Source organism: Zophobas morio, unplaced genomic scaffold, assembly GCF_036711695.1.
Source record: "Zophobas morio isolate AGI-343-1 ecotype UQ-CSIRO unplaced genomic scaffold, CSIRO_AGI_Zmor_V1 ptg000143l, whole genome shotgun sequence".
Lineage (NCBI taxonomy): Eukaryota > Metazoa > Arthropoda > Insecta > Coleoptera > Tenebrionidae > Zophobas > Zophobas morio.
Window position 1 is genome coordinate 96,798 of NW_026972247.1, and position 20,757 is coordinate 117,554.

Below are 20,757 nucleotides of genomic sequence, written 5' to 3' on the forward strand. Positions count from 1 at the left end.
AAATAACCTTCAATGGCAAGTCTCACCATTGCCTACATCCTCTATAGCTCGAAAAATACTAACTATTATCGACTTAAAAAATTAAAGCCAGTCGTTAAAAAGAAAGGGTTAAAAGCGAGCTTCTAACAGTCGAAATCATTTATGCTATATAAATTTCGCCCCGTTAAGATAGTTTGCAAGTTTAAGGAAAAGCGGCGTCCCTAAATGAGGCCAAAAAAAAATTGCTCCTTTTCTCAATGCCTGCTCCTTCAACTTCTGGTATTTAGTTTATTTGTTCACTTACAGAACTCTATCCTTTTTTAAAGTTGGTCGCCAAGGATAAATTAAAATTTTATATAAAAATCATATGCATTATAATAGTGGATACATTTTTTTTTTGCTTATTTTGGGTGGTGGCATCAGTTCTCCGAGCCGGGAGAGGCATAAAATTGTACTGAGTGTTCATTTATCCTTTTATAAGGGTCGCCACCTTAAAAAGCGTTATTTTATAAACTTACGATTTGCCTTTCAGTACAAACGACTTAACACGTTTGCGATGGTCTTTTGGACGATATAAAAAAGTTACAGGACGATGTGAGCGGGCAACAAATTAATTAACCCTGGAAATGGAGAGGGCCCTTAACCCTTTTGAGAACCAAATAGTGCTATTTTAATAGTTTAAAAAAAAATTAAGTTTATGATAAGTACAATATTATAGAGGCGCCGTAAGACAACTTCTAGACTTTAGTTAAAAAGACAGCAAAAATTACGAGATTACTTTGATATAATACCGAATCCGGGTAAATCTGTACCTCCTTTGCGCGAAAGAAATCTTTGTGCCATCTTAGAGGTAAATGGGGTTGTTAACTACATTTGTGTTAGTTGAGTTTATAATGTTTGGAGTAAAAAATTAAGAGTTTATTTAGTGAAAGTTTAAGGGTTATGTTAATAATATTATTTTAGATATGGTAATCTTTAAGAGTTTTTGAGTAGTTTTGAAAAAAAGTTATACGTATAAAACTTTTGTGCCAAATATTTTTAACTTAGGGAAAATTAACGATCTATTTACGTATTTAATCAATTATTGTGAAAAAATTCAAATATTAAGAGAGCTCGAGTTTACGTGGTCGCCTACCTATACATAAGGTATATGACCTAATTCCTACAGAAGGCGACTTTAAAAAAATTGAATATAGCTTAGCTAACATACCAGGATAAGCCTGTATTAGTTTGTAAATCATATTGAGAATACACAATTGTATATGTTAAGAAAAAAAAAAAGTTAAAGGCTAATCTTTAAAGCTTTAAATTTGATAGAAAGTGTAGGGAGAATATTTAAGTAAACATCTTGGAGAGTTTGAACTACCTAAGTAGGTGCTAAGAAGGTTAGTGGAGAGAATAAAGGAGAGCTCGTCACGCCCTTAATTGGGTAAAATTGAAGTTAAGAATATGCTAAAGCAGAAAGTACTGTAAAACCAAGTGCAAAAAGCTTCTTAAGTTTTAAGTTTCCGAACTCCTAAAACTTATGAGAGATAAAGATGCCACAAGAAGATGAAAAAAAAGATTTTGAGATTATTTGATTAAGTGCGACTTATAAAGAGGTGTATTAAAGGGATACGGAGCACTTAAAGAGAGGTTTATAAACCAGAAGATCAAAGGGTACCATGTAAAGCTATATCAGACGTTTGCCAAAGGCTCCTACAAAAGGGTAATTCTTGGTACTAATAATATAAAGTTACTATTATATACTATACAAGTCTGACGTAAAGATTTTGGATTTATAATGCTCGAAGGAAGGCAAGTATGGTAGACACTACTTCCCTTTGAGTATTTAAATGCGCAGAGAAGTTTAAATCAGGTTATGCTGACAAAAAAATCCACATCTTACTCTGAATGATTTTCGGGTAACCACCGAAAATGTATATGAAAAACAAAAGGACAAGAGGTGTCATCTCGTAAAAATTTGAAAAAAGTTTAAAATGCGAAAACAGCAGTAAAGTAGTTTATAAGAGATTCTACTAAAAAGCATGAGAATGGAGGGTAGGCAGAATTTAGGCATTTAAACATACGAAGGTCGAAGATAAGGTGGAATTAATGATTTTATTGCTAGTTTTAAATTACTAAACGACTTGCCTCCATCAGAGTGTTATTATACTGGAACCATTGAGTATTAAAAGATTTCATAACATCTAAGTGGAGAAATGTGCAATGCGTGAAATTTTTGAATTTCGAGTAATGTAGGGATGGACAATGCTGTTTCAGTGTTACGAGAAGATAATGCATTTATATTGCTTTTGTGTGAAGTTTAACGAGACTCAAAAAGAGTAAAGCATCCTAGGTCGAAAGGTGTTTGCGATTACATGGTGTACTATTAGGGTAGTAGACTTGATCACATTAAGCAGTTGGTGGTCATATGTAGAAACGGATTTACAAGGTAGCTCGGATTGTTCAAAAATGAATACTAGTGTGACACAGTTAAAGGGAAATGGACGAATTGCAATAAATAAATTGGTTTCTGGAATTCTTAGATAATTTAAACGTAATTTCCAATAGTAAATTTTTTTTCAGGTGCCCCTGGGGTTAGGCTTTCACTACTAATTAAATGAATTTTATTAAAAATACATCTAATTAAAATACTCCGTTGTAAAGAGCTTAATCTGCTTTAAATTTATCATTTTTGCGGCCGGAAATCCTAAAGGGAAAGTGGGCCAATAAAAATGAGAGGTGGCCCACCTGAAAGGCGATTTGCATTTTGTATTAAGCCAGTAAGCAGTATCAAGACTTTTTTTCTTTTGTACTTCTGTTGCTTCATAATAGTTGGTTATATTATTCATCTGTACTAATGCGTAATTAGAAAGTAAGATTAGTTATAAAAATTAGTAGTATATTTATATATTTATACTACAGAGAATATTAAATTTTTTGTTTAAGGATTATCAAAATAATTTACAATAATAAAATTCTATTTAAGGTTATATATGTTTAATCAAAGAGTTTGACAAATATATTTTTTAAAAATATAGTAAATGAGCTGTGGTTGAAGTTTCAGCTTAATAAGGGGCGTATTCAAATGAAGCTGTGACCTTTTTTAAAGTTAGCAATTCCGTTAGCAATGAATTGATAAAGCAGTTGAAACTTTCCAATCAGGGTTATTATGGAAAGCCTCTCATGTTCTTTGAGGTACTTCTTCTTTCTCTAAATTTGTGTTTTGTTTATAAGGAATTTAGATCTTTTAAACATGTATTTTGTAAAAGTAGAAAATGTAGTTCACATAAATTAAAAAAACAAAAGAATTGTAGTTGAGGCCGATAACTTGCGTGTCTCTCCTGTTGGTAGACGAATTTTTATCCAATTTAAACACGATTGGTTTTCGCTTTTATTACGCATACTGTACTAATTTCTTAAACTCCAACATTTGAGTAGAGTAACTACACATGCAACAAAGGCTTTGGAGAAGTAACTAATACAAAGGAGGAAAATCAAAAGAGCTGTACTTATTTTAGAAGGGTCTCCTACTGAGGCGCGTATGATTACTTACTTAACATTGATGGGCTTATGGGGGGTCTATAACATCTCTGATTTAGGTAAGATTATACTTTAATAACTCTATGCCAAAAAAATAGGAAAAATAAGTATTTAAACTGATAAAATCCTTCCAAAGAAAAAAAAAAATAAGATTAAAGATTTAGCATCCTACTTACTTTCGACGTACACTAATATCGGTTTTATTAACATATTTTTTGTTTTCAGCAAAGTCAGTAGTTTAAGTTACGAAGATTACTCATTCTTTTTTCAAGCCCTTTGCTAATCTAAGTTTAAGATAAATGGAGGAGACCCTTTGAAAATGAAGAAATAAGGGGCCGAATATATCAAAAGTGTTACAGCACTTTGTTCAAATTGTTAAGAGACAAAGACATTAAGAGCTTCTTTTACCTTCAAAACTTTAATAACAAAAAACATTAGTATAGCAAGGACAAAATTAAGCTTTTGAGAAATGTGAACAAGTACATTGCTGTCGAGCATTTAAAAGTATTAAAGGTGGAAGCTTCTATAGAGTTATTTGGGAAAAGGGTTGAAACTTATATTCTTGATGAAGCCTTTCTTGAAAATATTGGCACTAGAAGTACACATAAGTTGTTGTTTCGTGAATGGACCCGCAATTGCAATCAAATTATCTCATTTATAAAAAATAATAAGCTAAACTGTGGAGAGTTAGCGTTTGTAAAATTAATTGGTACGGTAAAATTATAAATTGCTTCAAGCTCCTTTAAAAAGGTTTTTATCCTCATTATTCTAGAGCCTTACTTCTGGCAGACTATTATAGCTTCCGTATTGCCAGGAAACTGTCTTCCGTATCCCGAGAGCGAAATATATTAGAGGCCGCCCTGTAGCTTTAGAAGAATCAATAGGACCTGCGGGTTTCGCAGTGAGTTTACTGTTTTCGCTTAGCAGGCAATTGATTATTTTATAGATTCAAAGGATGCAAAAAGCAAGCTACTTTTGTGGTAAGGCAGATCTTAATCAGGTGGTTAATATTAACTTTGAAAACATATCTCTCAAGCTTTTATCATCTAGTAGAACTTTATTTTTTCGCTCCTTTATGAAGTTATTCTAAGAGAATTTTTGGTTAGAGACTCTAACCCCCACTTTTTGTCTCAATAACTTCACTCCATTCTACGCACTTTTAAAAATAGAGTGAATTCCCCATTCTTCCTTTAGGAACTATCGAAAATATCAAGCAGAGAGCGTGGAAAACTTTGAACGCCCTAGTGGATTATAATAAAAAACTTAATCAAGATATTAAGGAAAATTTTAAAAGGTTTATAGCTGTGGAGTCTGCGTCCAAGCGTAGGGCTGTTAATATGATCGTTGACGAATACATAAAAGCCTTTTCAAGAATTTATAAGATTAAAAAGTTTACTCTTAAGCTGACGAACAAAAAAATGAGTGGCTGAAGGTAGTTTTTTATAGGGATTACCTTATATCAGCCTTTTTTTTAGTGCAAGACAGGCTCCTACTAGAAGCTACCTTATAGGTAGTGACTGAAATTGTTCTAAAGAATTTAGCATAGGTTACTAAGTGAAATAGATGTTGCTCAAAAACAGGTTTTACGAAGTCGTTTTTAGTACTTTCAGGGTTTTAAAAATCTTAAAGGTAAAAAATTTTAAGGTTTTAGTGAAGTTAGCTATCGGGAGAAAAGGTCATTCTGTTTAAAAGGATTTAGAGCTACAGTTTGTCCTCTTTCAAAGGCGGGGTAGAGTGGGACTCGGATGAGTTGGAGATTAATGCATAGAGTCAAAAATAGAGTAGCCCTAATAAATTTGCTTCTATTTGAAAGGATTCCAGTTATAACTTTTATTTAGGTGGAACAAACGTTATTTTAAAAGGTGCTTACAAAGTGTTACTTCTATTGCCTTTTTAATGGAAAACTATTGAAAAATGCTTGTCTTTTTGATCCAAGTTTGTTTAGAGATGAAAGTCCGAAAATAATACTTGATTTGGGTGGGTTGCAGATAATTTATTTAGGGATTATATGGAGATCGTTAGTATAGATCTAAATAATGTCAATACAGGTTCAACGTTTAACTTAGTATGGACAGCTTTGCAAGTATCTCCTCTGAGTGAGGCCATTATAATCAAAGATTTGACTCGGTAACTTATTCGAAGTGCAAGAACTGTAAACTCAGTGATGAAGAACATGTTGAGAATAAATCTAGGTTAAGCGGATGCACTATTAAGCAAAGCACGGAGGATAAGTCGGAAGAAGAAGTGGCGGATGTAGAAGTGTTAGGTCAAGATTATAAGCGCGTAAATCTACATACCAAACAGCAAAGCGAATTAGCAGCTAGTACAGTGGTGAGAACCACAGTTCTGGGAAATGAATTTAAAATAGATAATGAACATTTGTCAAGGGTGGTTTGGGGACTGGGCCCTTCACTTAAACAAAAGTACCTGTGGCAAAGCATCATACAGAAATATCGTTTGCAAAAGCTCATTACTCAGGAAAACGCCTTGAAAACTTTAGTTAACGCTCGAACTCGACCTAACGTAAAAATTTATGATACGTTACTAGGATATTCGTTAGAACTAGCATTTTGAGAAAGGAGACCCAAGGAAGACAAAAAATTTATAAGTTTTTATAAATAAAAAGCTAACCCTGCTATAGGTTGGCTTGTAAATTTGACTTAATTGCAAGTTTAAAAGTATGTGTTATTTATTTATTAAAATAAAATGTGTATATATGTAGGAGGAGGTTTGATGAATATGTTTGCATTTATAAAATACACAAACACCACAAAAGATAAGGATGGAAACCTTTTATAATAAAATATAAAGTATATGCAAAAAAATGTACTTTGTTCTATTTTAGTTTAGAAAAAAGAAAAAAATGAAGAATTTTTTAGTAAAAAATAAATTATCAGTAATAATACAAAAAAAAAAAATTGAACAAATTTTGAAACCTCTATCAACAGCAATAGCTTCTAAGCTATAAAAAATTAGTTTATATATAGCTCCGTGTGCTAAAAGCTTTTTTTAACTTTAATTACACATGACTAGAGTTAAGTAAAAGTACAACGCTTTAGAACTTAGTCCATAAAATGAATAGGAGTGTAAAAATTACTAACTTTGTTTTTTATTTTTAGTATTTACTTTTTTTACGGTCGAAGAGATTTTATTCCACTAAATCTAAATATCCCTTCCTTAAGTAGGAGAAGGCTCGCACCTGAAAGAGCTGTAATAGCTGTTTCGAAGGAATGAAACCAGAAAATTTATAAAGATATTGAACAAAGATTTATCTGGACTCAAAATGCACCAGTTGTAGCAGTTAAGAAAATGTAAAAGTTATTAGTGATGGACTAGAAAGAAAAAATGAGATCAGACATGTGCGTTAAAGCAGTTAAAGAGCACACTTGCACGTAATTCTCGCACTGCAAGGACAGCTAGTGCACGGAAGGTTGGTTGTGTGAACGGTGTATATTAAAACTTTGGAGGAGGGATAAATATTCAATCTTTCTTACTTTCTCTGACTTCCGAGAGATTTGGGCTTCTATTGGGGTAATAATTACTTATTACGTTACCTACTGAAAAGGTAACATGAGAACAGCCTCCCTATTTAACAATTTTAAAGTTATAGAACAAAGTTTAAATATTTTGTAATTTGTAATTAGGTAAGTTAAACTTTTCATCTATATAAACTAAAATATTAAAACTTAACTTTACTGAAACTACTATATTTTTATGCACTTATGATCAGTGTAGATCTTTAGTCAGCAAAATTTTTAACATATTAGAAAGCAGAAAGTAAATAAAATACACAAATAAAAAATGTTTTTATCCTAACATTTAATAATAAAAATTTATAAAAATTAAAGATAGCAAATTAATAAGTATAGTTATAATTTTTAAAATTTACGTTCATGCAAATCGCACAAGCACTAGAAGACAGAGGACAGTTTCATAAATTAAGTTTTCGGGGACGGGGATCAGTGTTAGGAAATTTTGTAATTTTTTTTAAAGGAGATCGATAAGCTACCGGGTTCCATACTCAAAAGTTTTAAATTTCAGGCTCTGGAGTGATCCTTTTCTTATATATCAATTGAGGATATTTTAAACGGTTAGCTTTTCATTATATAAGAGAAACAACTTTTATGGCTCCATTAAATACCACAATAAAAGATTTTCTTTTTTATGAATAAACAATTCAATTAATTTAATAAACTTAATTTAAGAGCTTAACGTTTTTTTTTCATTATACATCTTAAAAACTGCTTATGTCCACTTTTTAAGTAATTTGCGAATAAAAGGTATCTTATCATAGTTTTCTATTAATATTTGTTTTAAATATGAAACAATGCTTTAGCATTTTCAAAATTTTTAAAAAAGAAGGATTTTGTATTAACGTAACGAACTTAAAGTAACCTTAACGCGTTTACTTTATTAATAATTTTTTATGTATCGAATTTATGTTTTTTAAAAACCAATAAATTGAGTTAAAATTAATTATTTTATTGTTAAGGTCAACCTTTTCTTTGCAAAAAGCAATTTCAAAAAAAAGCTATTTTTCCTTGCATGCGTTAACACAAAAAAAAATTGCAACATGTAGAGTAAATTTATAAATAGTATTAAAGCTTAAGCCTTTGTTAGAACAGTAGAACTAATGCGATTTCTTTTTTTACAACTTTTACACTTTTACTTTTTTTTTAGTTCTCATACTTAATGTTTTAGATTAGAAGGCTATAGGGGAAGCAACTTGCCCATTTGAAAAAATTGTTATGGCCCAGAATAATTCTCTTTTTTTTTTTTTTATTAATATTATTAAGTTTTCATTTTTATATGTCCTAATAATTAATAAATGCATCATTATAATTAGCTTAAAGGCAAGAATTATTTAAGTACGTACAGCTTATTAAATAATTCGAGTTACTTATTGTCATTGTTGTTTTGCTGAAAAATATGAGAAGAATAAGAGTAATATGCTTTAAGTTAAAGTTTCTTCTAAGCACTAATGAATTTTAACTAAATGAAGCGCATTGTTGATAAAGCTTATAATAAAAGTATAGTGAGTAGAGCAGAAGTTTAGCATATACTTGCAAAACTTTTTTCTTAAAAAAAAAAATTTACTTTTTGCTTTATTCCTTAATAAAACGAGTTCTTATAACACTTACAACAGAAGATATATGACCTATTGCCTATTTAGTAAAAATTAATAAACAACTCATAACTAAATAAAACGAGTTATTAATAAAACCTATAAAGTATAGTGAAATAAAGCAGAAGTTAAGCCATATACATGTAAAGTCTTTATTTCATTATTAAAAAGAAAAAACTTTTTGCTTATACAATTTATCATTAAATAAATTGAGTTATTTAAAAATTTATAAGAAAGGTATAGTAAACAGAGCAGGAGTTTAGCCTATACCTTTTCTTTTATTAAAGGGTATTTCCTGGTGCTCGATCGGGTCCTAAAAGGAAACAACAAATTTACGAGCTCTCAATAGGGTTACACCGTACGCATTGACTTTAAGCTTATTTATTTATTGCCCTGGCCTGCTACAGTCGTTATAAGTAGAATAACTTCTCTGCTTAATCAACACCCCCTCAAGTGGATGGGTTCAAAAGAGTTCTCTTCCTGCAAAGAAGCTGCTTTAAAAGCCATGTCCAATTTGAAGTAAAACTGCCAAAATAATAATAAGGGCAATTTTTTTTTGAAATTTTTAGACCATGTGAGTAAGCCTTCACTGGTTTTATGAATATTAAATTATTGATATAGGTAATATTATTAATATATTATTATTACTATTTGTTCACCACTATTTATGAGAATTATTGTATTATTTTTTCAGTAAAAATTTTGCATTTAAAGTTATTACCGAACATACTAAGGACATGTTTCGTCTATATTTAGGAAGTGAGAGGGGTTCTAATTTAGGGGATTGGCCAGTAATCTATTTCAATGATTTTTTCCAAATGTTTTTATGTTCTCAACTAAGCGCCTAATAAATTTCAAAAATTGTTTATTAGTTTGTTATCAAGGTTAAGGACACGATTTTTGCATAGAAGAATATATAAAGTGTGTATCGTATTTTTAATTTGCTTAACCAAATATTCAATAAGGGTCTTCCAAGTAAGTTATCAATAATAACATCAAGGTTAATGACCTGGTTATTCCAGGCGAGGGGGATATGAAAAAGAGATAAGCCTTGTAGTACCCTTTCCTTTCTTTTTCTTCGATAAGCATGGCATGGATTTTTAAAGGATTAACGGTCACTTCCACGTTGTTAACCAATCTTCAAATAAGTTAAGGCGGGATGCATATATTTGACTGAAAGAGGCAGAGATTTTGGGCTGCTGTAGATAACAGTAACTTGGACATTCAACGCCAAGGAAGTTTGAGCGGTAGAGGGAGTAGTATGTAAGACATGTATCATGAGAATAAAGGAGAAAATTAAAACCCCTGGGGCCCCAGCGTTAAGTATTTTGGAATCTGATAGTTATGTTCCCACACGGACCATGAAGTATTTACTGCTGAGGTATAATTTTATTATTCGTATCATGTACGCAGGTAAAGCATATCTGACCATTTTATTATGAGACTCTTATTGCCATACCTTGTCGAACCTTCGATATGATTAAAAAAAAAACCATAAGAGTAAGATTTCTTGTTATTAAGGGCATTAGAAGCCCCTTCAACTAACTTTATGATTTGTTGGGTGGTAGAGTGACCTCTTCGAAAACCAAATTGATAAGCTGGAATAGGGCTTTCATCATCAATAAATTTTTGCAATTATAAAAGAAGCATAGCTTCTGCGACTTTTCTTAAGCAGTAAAGTAGGCTAATAGGGCGATAACCTTTAGCGTAATTGCTTATACGAGATATTTCGGGATAAAAACAAGTTCAGCTTGCTTCCATCTTATAGGAAAATAACCATGCGTGATAAGCAAGTTAATGAGCTCTATAAGGTAATCAATTGCGGTTATAAAAAGATTTTTAAGCATTTTATTTGAAATTTTATTAGGGCCCAGGCTTTTCCTAGTGTTAGGTTTATCGATTACAGATTGTTTTTCATCTTTAATTAGTAAGGAAAAAAAAGTGAAATTTACTCTTGTATGTGTGCTTTGTGTTTGTTCACTGATAATGGTGTCGTTCATTGTCTATGTTAAATTTCAGCGCGTTAGGGTAAAGGGTTAGGGTTAGGGTTACGGTTACGGAGTTTGCGTAGATAACTTCCCCGTTCTTAATCATAGGGACCTCGGACCATTTTTTTCCAGGTTTGAACACATTTGCCATATTCCACAAAGTGTTATACGTAGGCTTTAAGGATTGCATTTTTTTTTTCCATGTTATGTTTCCTAAAGCTCGCAATTCTCGTTTAACAAGCTTACTTATCTTTTTAAAAGCCAATTTATCACTAGGAGGCGGCCATTCCATGTACTGTCTCTTTAAACGTCTTTTAATAACTTATTTAATGTGAACAGGAATGACTTTACGCTTATATTAAAGCCATCTCATATATATTTATATTTTGAACATAGATCAACCCTAACCCATATAAAATATTAGTCCATTGCAAGGTTGGCGATAGCTCACGCCGGCCCAGATTTCGTATTGACCTTAGCTGTTAGTAATCAAATTGGTGTGCTTCATTGAGCCGATAGTAGGTGGCGATAGCATTGGGTCGAAAAACATTACCCAGAGGTTCAGTTTTATGTAAGGCATCGTTGCGAACAAACTTCGGCGCGCCCGCCGTCATAAGGTGTAGCAGCTTGTCTTGTCTCACTTGAAGCTAAGAGATTATTGCCGGTGACACGAAGGCCCAGGCATTAGACGCGTATGTCGTGATGGCGGATCCACAACAAACACAAGTGTCTTCTTATTGTGCAGCGAAAGTTTGCTTCGGCTCAAGCTAAAGGTAAAGAGTTTGAACCTTCGCCGAGATTTAGGTTACGTGCGGCTGCTACGAGAGCTTATAGCCAATAATGACCCCCAGGTATTTCGACTGAAAACATTAAGGAATTATCTTGTTTTCAAATTCAGAGGTGGTATTAGTGTTCCTGATAAAAAAGGCTGTGCTCTTTTTACATTAATATTAATTGTCCAACGACGACACCAGTTGGCAAGCATCACTAGGTAGTACTGCAGATGCTGGCGAAATGAGTAAATCGTCGTATCATCCGCATATAAAGCAACCCGCGCACATCGCCCACACGTGTCTCAAAGAGGCGGTCCTTAAGATAAGATTTGATCACGTTAAAAAGAGTAGTAGGAAAACTATGCGACCAATTTGTTAAGCAAGCCCTTGTGCCAAACTCGGTCAAACGCTTTTTCGAAATCAAGAAATACGGCGTCCGTTGCCTTCTTTAAAGTGAAGGCACGGGTCGTCCGTTTTCTCAGGCGAAGGGGTTGTTGAGTCGTGGAGCGACCTTGTTAGTATCCATTTGGAACTCTAGCAGGGCGTAGCTTACCTCAACAACTGCTTTCAAGCGGTGTAGTATAGGCGCCTGAGCTGCTTTGCCCAGCTGACAAGAGGCTGATAGGCCTGTGTTTGCTTGGTGGATGCTGGTCGTGGTGTCTTCGGGAGTATCACAATGTTGCCGTCTTTCAGCGCAATGGGAAGGTGCCGAGAGGCCATGGTAGAGTTGATTAACCAGTATAGACGTTCTACCGCCACCACTGATATTGCTTTGACATCACTTTGGTGATACCGTCGGGGCCCGACGCTTTCGTCTCGGAAAACGTTAATAAATTCTGATTTTCACTATAGTGATTGGCTCAAGCTGTTTTTCTAAAAAATAACTTCTGCTTTGACTATTGACTACCCGCGCTGGCGCCAGTTGCGTGGAACGAAGTTTTACATGGTTCGCTTGTAGAACGAAGAGTTACAGTAGTTAGAAGTTTCCATAAAGCTACAGATGTAATTTTAAGAAAAATTACTTATATAAATTGAATATTAAAAAATAATTTTTATATATTATTTATTTTAGAGATTTTTACCATATTTTGTCCTAAACTAAAAAAGTATATTGAAAAGAATATTTTCGTATACTGTTAAAAATAAATTTAGTATATATAAACTATTTTGATATTAACATTTTTTTGTCTATAAGTTATAAAGTATATTTTTTTTGAGAAGAATTATTTTAAACTGATTTTAAAAATATCAATATATATTTATTATTTTTATGTAACCTTTGTTACAATTCGTTTATAAGCCTTCAAGCAATTTGCAAAAAATCTTTTATAAACTAAATTAACTTTATTTGTTTATAAATAGTTTTAAAAAATTTTATCTATATACTGATTTAAAAAAAAATTTAGTGTATATTAATTATTATAATGTTAACGTATAATGTACGTCGAGAGGGATTTTTTTTTTATCTAAAAATTTTAACATATATTTATTTTAACGTCAGCATTTGTCCAAAAGCTGCAAAGTAAGTTGAATAGAATTTCTTTTTACAAACTATTTTTAGTTCTTTATAAATTGTTATCTTAATTATTTTTGGGTAGTTACTATTCTTATAATTTATTAATTAACCTTCAAGCATTTTGTGAATTAGTTTGAGAAAAATATTCATAAAAACTGGTTAAGTATTACAAAGTTAATAAATATTGTTTTTATTGAGATGTAAAGTTACTATTACTGTATTTATTTTTTACTTTCAAAACTCTTTATTATTAATAAATAACTTTTAATAATAAATAGTTATTATTTTTGGTATAAGTGAACATGTTTGATATTTTTCGAGATGTGCGGCAAATGAACAAACGCCAAGTAAACTTTTCTACAAACTATATATATAAAAAATTATAGTTAGGTTAAATTTTTTTTTCTTGGTATTATAACTTATTTTTATTATTATTTATTTTAATTTACCTTATTGTATTTTATTTAATTTTTTTTATCACTTTTTAGCTCGCTAATCAAGTTTTAAACTTTTTGTTGATGGTGTGCACTGCATTGATGGTTTGGCGTAGTTTAAATCTTATTACTTGGTGCGATAGCCCTATTGTAGTAGTTTTGAGGTGCCTTTACTTAATATTGTTATATAATAAACTTCATTTACACTTTTGTACTTGAAAAGAATTAATCTTTTGGGGTTATATATTGTTTAATATTAATTTTTTTTGCTAAACTCTTAAATCATCTACAAATTATTTCTCATTTATTTTAGAAATTAATATTGTAAAAGTATAGTTTTGGCTCAGAGATTAATTTTTTTATATTTTTACTTTTATTTTAAAATTTTCCTTCACTTTACAGTTAATTTTTTTGGTTTTTTTTGGTTTTTTAATTATTTTTTAGTTTATTTTGGTATATATTAATATTTAATATTTTAAAAATAATAGTTTTTGAAATTATTACGGATTTATTATCCACTTTTTGCTATTATTTATGTTTTTGTTTTTGTTTTTAAAACTTTTTATTATATATTTCAAATTTTAAAGGATAGTTTTTAAAATTATTGAAGTTTTTAGATGACCTTTAGCGAATAAATTTACTAACAAAATAATTAAAAAAATATTTAAATAAATCAAATTTTTCCTGATTTTGAAATTGTCAAGTCGTTCTCATTTGTTTTTAGGGAAATACTATTTCGTTAATAATATGAATTTTGAAAATATAAATTTTTTTTTTTTAATTTATATTTCACATATATTTTTTTTCATTATCTTTTTTCTTATTTTTTTTAAATTCAATTTGGTAACACAAAATATATTTTTGTAAAAAATTTAATATAATTTTGAAAGAAAGTATACTTCTCAAAATTATTTCCCTTTTTTCTAAAAATTTTAATTAACCTTTAGGAATTAAAATAATTTTAAATTAAAAAAAAATTATTTTTGTTTGCTAATTTTCTGTTTTGAAATTTTAAGTCGTTCTCCTTTATTTTCAGAAAAAAATTTTTTTTATTAAAAATGTTCGAAATTATTAAAACTTATTTTTTAAAATTTTCTTGTTTACGTTTAAATTTTGGCAAATTTATTTTTTTTAATTTTGTTAATTTCTATTATTTTTTTTAAAAGAAATTTATTATAAATTCACGTTTAGGATTTAAATTATTAACTAAATAACAAAAATTTTAATTTGTTTATTTTATTTTTATTAGCTAATTTCCTGAATTTAAAATTTATAAGTCGTTCTCGTCTTGAGGAAAATATTATTTTTTTTATAAAAAAAATCTGATACTATCAAAACCTTTTTTCCAAAAATTTTCAATTCACTTTTATTTCTTTTTCTATTAAATATTTTATTCATTTTCGTATGAGTTTTTCGTTTTTATTAATTTTTTAATAATTAAATTTATAACGTTAAAAGTATTATTAAACATTTATTATTTTAAATATTATAAACCACGTTTAGAGTTTAAATAATTATTAAAAAAAAAGGTAAAATTAATTAATTAAAAAATTTAATTTTAATTAATTTTTAATTTATTTACAAAAAAAAGTTTGATGGCTTGCTTTTACTTTTTAAAAATTTAATAATTTTATTTTTATTTTTCATCAAAAGTAATAATTATATAATTTACAAATAAAAAAATTTCGTTCGTGCAAAGAAATTTTTTTATAGTAAATCAAACCGGTAACGTACTTTTTTCAAACTTTTTTTTATTAAAAAAATAAAAGTAAAAGTTTTTTTTAGTATAAAAAGTATTGAATCCGAAATTTTTTTAAGAAAAAATAATTTTCTAATTTTTAAAAAATTTAAATTTTTTCAATTTATTTTTTTTTAAATAATAATAAATATATACTAAATTTGCTTTACTTCCTATTATTGTCTATTTTATTATTTTTAATAATTATATATATTATTATATTATTTTTTATTATTGTGCACATTATTATAAATATATATTATTTATTATTATTGTTTCATTAATTTTTTGAGCTCCAAACTTTAAAAAATATGGCACGTTTCTGAACTTTTTTCTTATTATATAAAACAGTATAATAAAATGTTTTTATTATTGCCTTTATAAATTATAATTACTAATAATATGAAGTAAAAAATACTATTTACTTTATTTTTTTATTGAAAAAATTTAATAGATTCATAAACTTTTTGTTTCATTATGTTTCCTGCTTTCACTTTTTTTTTTAAGGAATACTTGTTGAGAAGTTTAATAATAAAATTTTTACTTCGTATTAAAGTTTATATTATTACTATTAAAAATATATTATATATTATTAATAATTATTATTATTATATATTATTATTATTAATTTTGATTATATATTTTTTATGTTTATTATTTTATATTAATATTATTATAAATATATTAATAATTATTATTATTGTGAACATCTATATATATTTATTATAAACTTTTTATATTAATATTATTATAAATATAATTGTCATGATAAACTTTTCTACATTAAAAAATATAATAAACATAAATATAATTATTATTAACTTTATTATACATAAAAATTATTATTTTTTATAAAGGTATTATTCTAAATATTATTATTACTATTGTGATATTTATTATATACTATTACTATTATTGTAAATATTTATTTATTTATTATTTATATATTTAGTGGAAGTATGGAGCCTTTAGTATACCGCGGGGATCTTCTTTTCCTCACAAACTACGACACTCCCGTGCGCGTGGGCGACATTGTGGTGTTTAACGTGGCCGATAAAGAAATTCCCATCGTCCACCGCGTCATTAAAATTCATGAAGGGTTTGATAATTTCATTATTTTTTATGAAAGTTTAATTTTGTTTTTAAATAATTTTTATTGTAAAATATTTTGTGAAAAGTTTTTATTACATTTTTTTTATTGTAATAAAGATTTATAATAATAATATTCTATAAAAAGTTTAATATTTTATATAAAATTTTTAAAATAAAAATATATTTTATAAAGTTTATTATATTGATAAAAGTTTTATAATAGTCTTATATGTTTCTTATATTTATAATATTTTTAACTTTTTTAAAGTTTAGATTTTTTTTTAAAAAGTTTATAACAATATTTAATAAAAAGTTTATTATATTTTTAATATATAATACAGTTTATTATTAAAAGTTTTATAATAATATTTTCAAAAAGATCATTTTGTAATGAAAAGTTTTATAATAATAATAATTTTTAAAAAGTTTATATTTTTTTACTGTAATAAAGTTTACTGATAAAAATATTTATTAAAAAGTTTATAATTTTTTTTGTATTAAAATTTATAAATGAATTTTAATTATTTTTAAAGTTTATTATATTTTTTCAAAGTTTTTATAATAAATTTAATTTTCTTTAAAAGTTTTATTATAATAGTAATTATAAAAAGTTTATTAATTTTTTTTATTTAATGATTAGATAATAATTTTTTATAACAATTTTATTATTATTATTTTTAAAAAAATGTTTATTTTTTTATTGTAAGAAAGTTTTGTATATTTATTTATTTTTATTTCTTATTTTATTAATAAAAAATTTATGATAATAATTTTTTGTAAAAAGTTTATTATATTTTTTGTTATGATTTTTTAATATTTTTTTTAAGGAATTTTTTATTAATAGAAAAAGTTTAATTTTTTTATAGTAGTAAAATTTTATAACAAATATTTTAAAGTTTACTGTAAAAATAAAAGTTTATAAAAATTTTTGTAATAAAAATATATATATAATTTTTTTATTTTTTTTAATATTTTCAAAGTTCCTTTTTTATACCAAAATATTAATTATAAAAGTTATTAAAATTTATAAAGGTGTTATTATTAATTAATATTTTCTATGGTTTTTATATTTCTATTAATAATATTTATACCAATTTTGGACAATATAATTTATTATTATTTTATTATTTTATATTAATATTTTTGAATGTTTTACTATTTAATAATTTTTTAAAAAAAGTTCTTAACATTTATTATTATATTATTTTAATATTTCTAAAAAGTTTTATATCTTTTTATATTTTTATAATCATTTATTATTATATTTTATATGAATATTAATTTTTTTAATACTTTTTTTATTTTTTTGTGTAAATATTAGTATTTCTTAAATATTAAAATATTTATTATTGTGATATCAATAGTTTTTTACTATTTAATAATACTTTTAAAAAGTTTTTTGTATTTTAATTCAAAAAATATTTTCTTTCAAGTAAATTATACAAGCTTTTATGTAATAAAATTTATTAAAATTTTTTATTATTTTATATAAATAATATTTTTCATAGTTTTACTGTTGAATGATATTTTTATAAAATATAAAAAAACTATTATCAAAGTATTTTACTATTTTATAATATTTTTGGAAGGTTTTTTAATATTTTTAATATTGATAAAAAGTTTTTTTTAATTTTTTTTCAAGTTTATAAGATTTTTGTTTAAAATTTAAGTATTATATTATTAAATAAATTTTATTTAAAAAGATTTATAATAATTTTCGTGTGTAATAAAATTTTTCATTATTTTATAATATTTGTAAATTTTTTTTAAGTATTTTATAAAAAAAATATTCATAAAAAAAAAGTTTATATAAATTTTCGTGTAATAAAATTTTTGTTTTTTTTATTTTTTATAAAAAAGGAAAAATGGCGAAGTAAAATTACTAACGAAAGGCGATAACAATCGCGTTCATGATAGGCCGTTATATGCAAGCGGTCAGGACTGGCTCACTAAAAAAGATTTAATTGGTCGCGTTAGAGCGTAAGTTTTTTTGTTATTTCAATTTATTTTTTTTATTGAACATTTTAAATTTTACTTTTTTATTTTTTATTATTTTGAATTTTATAAGAAATTTTGTATGAACTATTAAAAATCTAAAATTTATAAATTTTTACCCAAAAAAATTAGAAAAAAAAATTATTTTTTTTTATTTTATTTATTGATCTTGTTAAGTCAAAATTTTAAATTTAGTTATTTAATAACTTCTATTTCTATAATTTAAAAAAAAAATTTATTAAAATTAATAAATTTTTTAGCCAAAAATAAGAAAAACAATTTTATAACAACAATTTTCTATTATGAATTTTATACAAAATTTCGTATAATCTTAAAAAATATATAAAATTTGGTATATTTTAGTAAAATATGTCTAAAGAATTTTTTTTTAATTTTTAGATTTTTATTAATTTTTGGTTGAAAGTTGTATATATATTTTTTTTAATACCTTTTATTTTTTATGAATTTTATAAAAGTTATTATATAAACCATAAAAAAAAATTTATTTATTAATTTTTAGCGATAAATATCCAAAGAAAATCAAATAATTTTAATACTTGAATTTAATGATTTATTATATATTTTTTTTAAATATTTATATAAACTAAAAAAATTTAAATATAAAATTTTTTTCAGCAAAAATAACAAAGAACAAAAATATTTTAATTTCTTGATTTTACTTATTAACTTTTTAAATTAAATTTTTCCATCTATTTTTATTTAACGATTTTCATATAAAAATTTAAGTATAAACTTAAAAATTTAAAGTTTTATCATATTTTTAGAAAAAATGTATAAAATAATAATTTTAATTTCTTGTTTTTTTTAGTTATGAATTTTATAAATTAAATTTTTTTAATAACTTATTTTTATTTTTTTATTAAAATTTTTATTTAACTTTAAAAAATTAAAATTATATAACTTTTTTAAAAGAATTATAAAAAGAAAAAAAATTCAAATTTAGTTTTTTTAAATTATTTATTTTATAAATTAAATTTTTTATCTAAATTTTTTTTTAACTTATTTTTATGATTTTTATAAAATTTTTTATATTAACTTTTAAATATTTATATTTGATAAACTTTTTAAAAAACGTAATAAAAAAAGGAAATTTATTATTAATTTTTGTATTAATTTTTAATTTTAATTTATTAATTTAACTTTTTAATAACTTTCATATTTTTGAATATTTATAGAAAATTCCCGTATAACTTTAAGACAAATTAAAAACTATAAAATTTTTGGCAAAAAATATAAAAAGAAAAAAAAATTGTTCATTTTTAGATTTTGAAATTTGTTTAAATTAATTTTAAATTTTATGAAAACAACTTTTTTTTATAATTTTATATGAAAATTATTACATTACAAATTTTATAAATTTCTATTGATTTTTGTTTTTTTTATTTTTTAAATAATTTAATTTAATTATTTTTATAAAAATTATAAATAAAATTTGAATAATTCAAAATTTTTTAAATTTTGAGCAAAAAATACTAAAAGCAGAAATAATTTTTAATTTTTAATTTGAATATTTTTTACAAAAAAAACTTTAAAATTTATTGTATAACAAATTTTCCTTTTTATGATTTCTATTTAAATTTTTTTAAACATTTTAGCTAAAAATGAAAATAATATTAAATTTATTAAAATTTTAATTGATTTTTTTGAAATTAATTTTTTTTTCAATAACTTTTTAACTTAATCATAAGAAGAAATTACAGTAAAATTTATATTTTTATCTATTTTTCAGCTAAAAATATAAAGAGAAAATAAATCTAATTTAATTTTGAAATTTTTTACAAACTTTCTTATAAAAATAATAAAAAGAATTTTTTTTTATACATTTTTATTTAATCTTTTATTTTTTATTTACTTTTTAGATAGTATATAAATAGGATAAATAAAGTTAGACTTAATTTTTATAACTTTTTTTTGTGAATCTATTTCATTTTTAAATTTTTTAAAATATTTTTTTTAATTTTCCTTTTTTAATAAACTTTTGGCCAAAATATAAAAAGCATTTTTTTGAATATTAAAAATTATAATTTTTTATTTTATCTTTTTTTTAAATATTATAAAATATAATCCTTATAAACTTTTTAGCTATCAATAGTTTTTATTAGTCACTTTTTAAATTAATTAAATTTAGTTTTTCAATTTTAAATTTTTTTAATTAATCTTTTTAAATCTTAATTTTTTTTATTAAAACTTTTTAGCTGGTTTCCCTACGCTGGTATATTTACTATACTCCTTAACGATTTTCCGAAGGCGAAATACTTGTTACTTTTAATTATGGGCTTGACATCGTTATTAAAACGTGAAGAATAAGAAAAATAAATTTACTTTTTAAAAAATTTTTTAAATTTTTATTTTTTTTTTTATAGTAATTTTTCGTCGGTCTTTCGTTTTGTGGCAAAAATGCTGATACACTACAACTACCACGTGTTCTTACCACTCCAGTGCCACTTTTGCTTAACTAGTTATTTATTATTATTTTGATTTATTTACAAAGTTTTTTTTACTTCTTTTAAATTATATTAATTTTTTATTATGTTTATTATTTATATATATTATAAATTTATATATTAAAAA

At 25.2% G+C, this 20,757-nt stretch overlaps 1 protein-coding gene across 1 annotated transcript; it reads left to right on the plus strand.

The window, feature by feature from the left end:
- Positions 1–12,332: 12,332 nt before the first annotated feature.
- On the plus strand, positions 12,333–20,493 carry LOC135145318 (signal peptidase complex catalytic subunit SEC11C-like). Its single transcript, XM_064077429.1, has 6 exons — positions 12,333–12,392; positions 13,185–13,253; positions 13,395–13,504; positions 16,031–16,177; positions 18,031–18,150; positions 20,382–20,493. The coding sequence occupies exons 2-6, from the start codon at positions 13,209–13,211 to the stop codon at positions 20,491–20,493; spliced, it is 534 nt and encodes a 177-aa protein (XP_063933499.1). The 5' UTR covers positions 12,333–12,392; positions 13,185–13,208.
- The last annotated feature ends 264 nt before the right edge of the window (positions 20,494–20,757 follow it).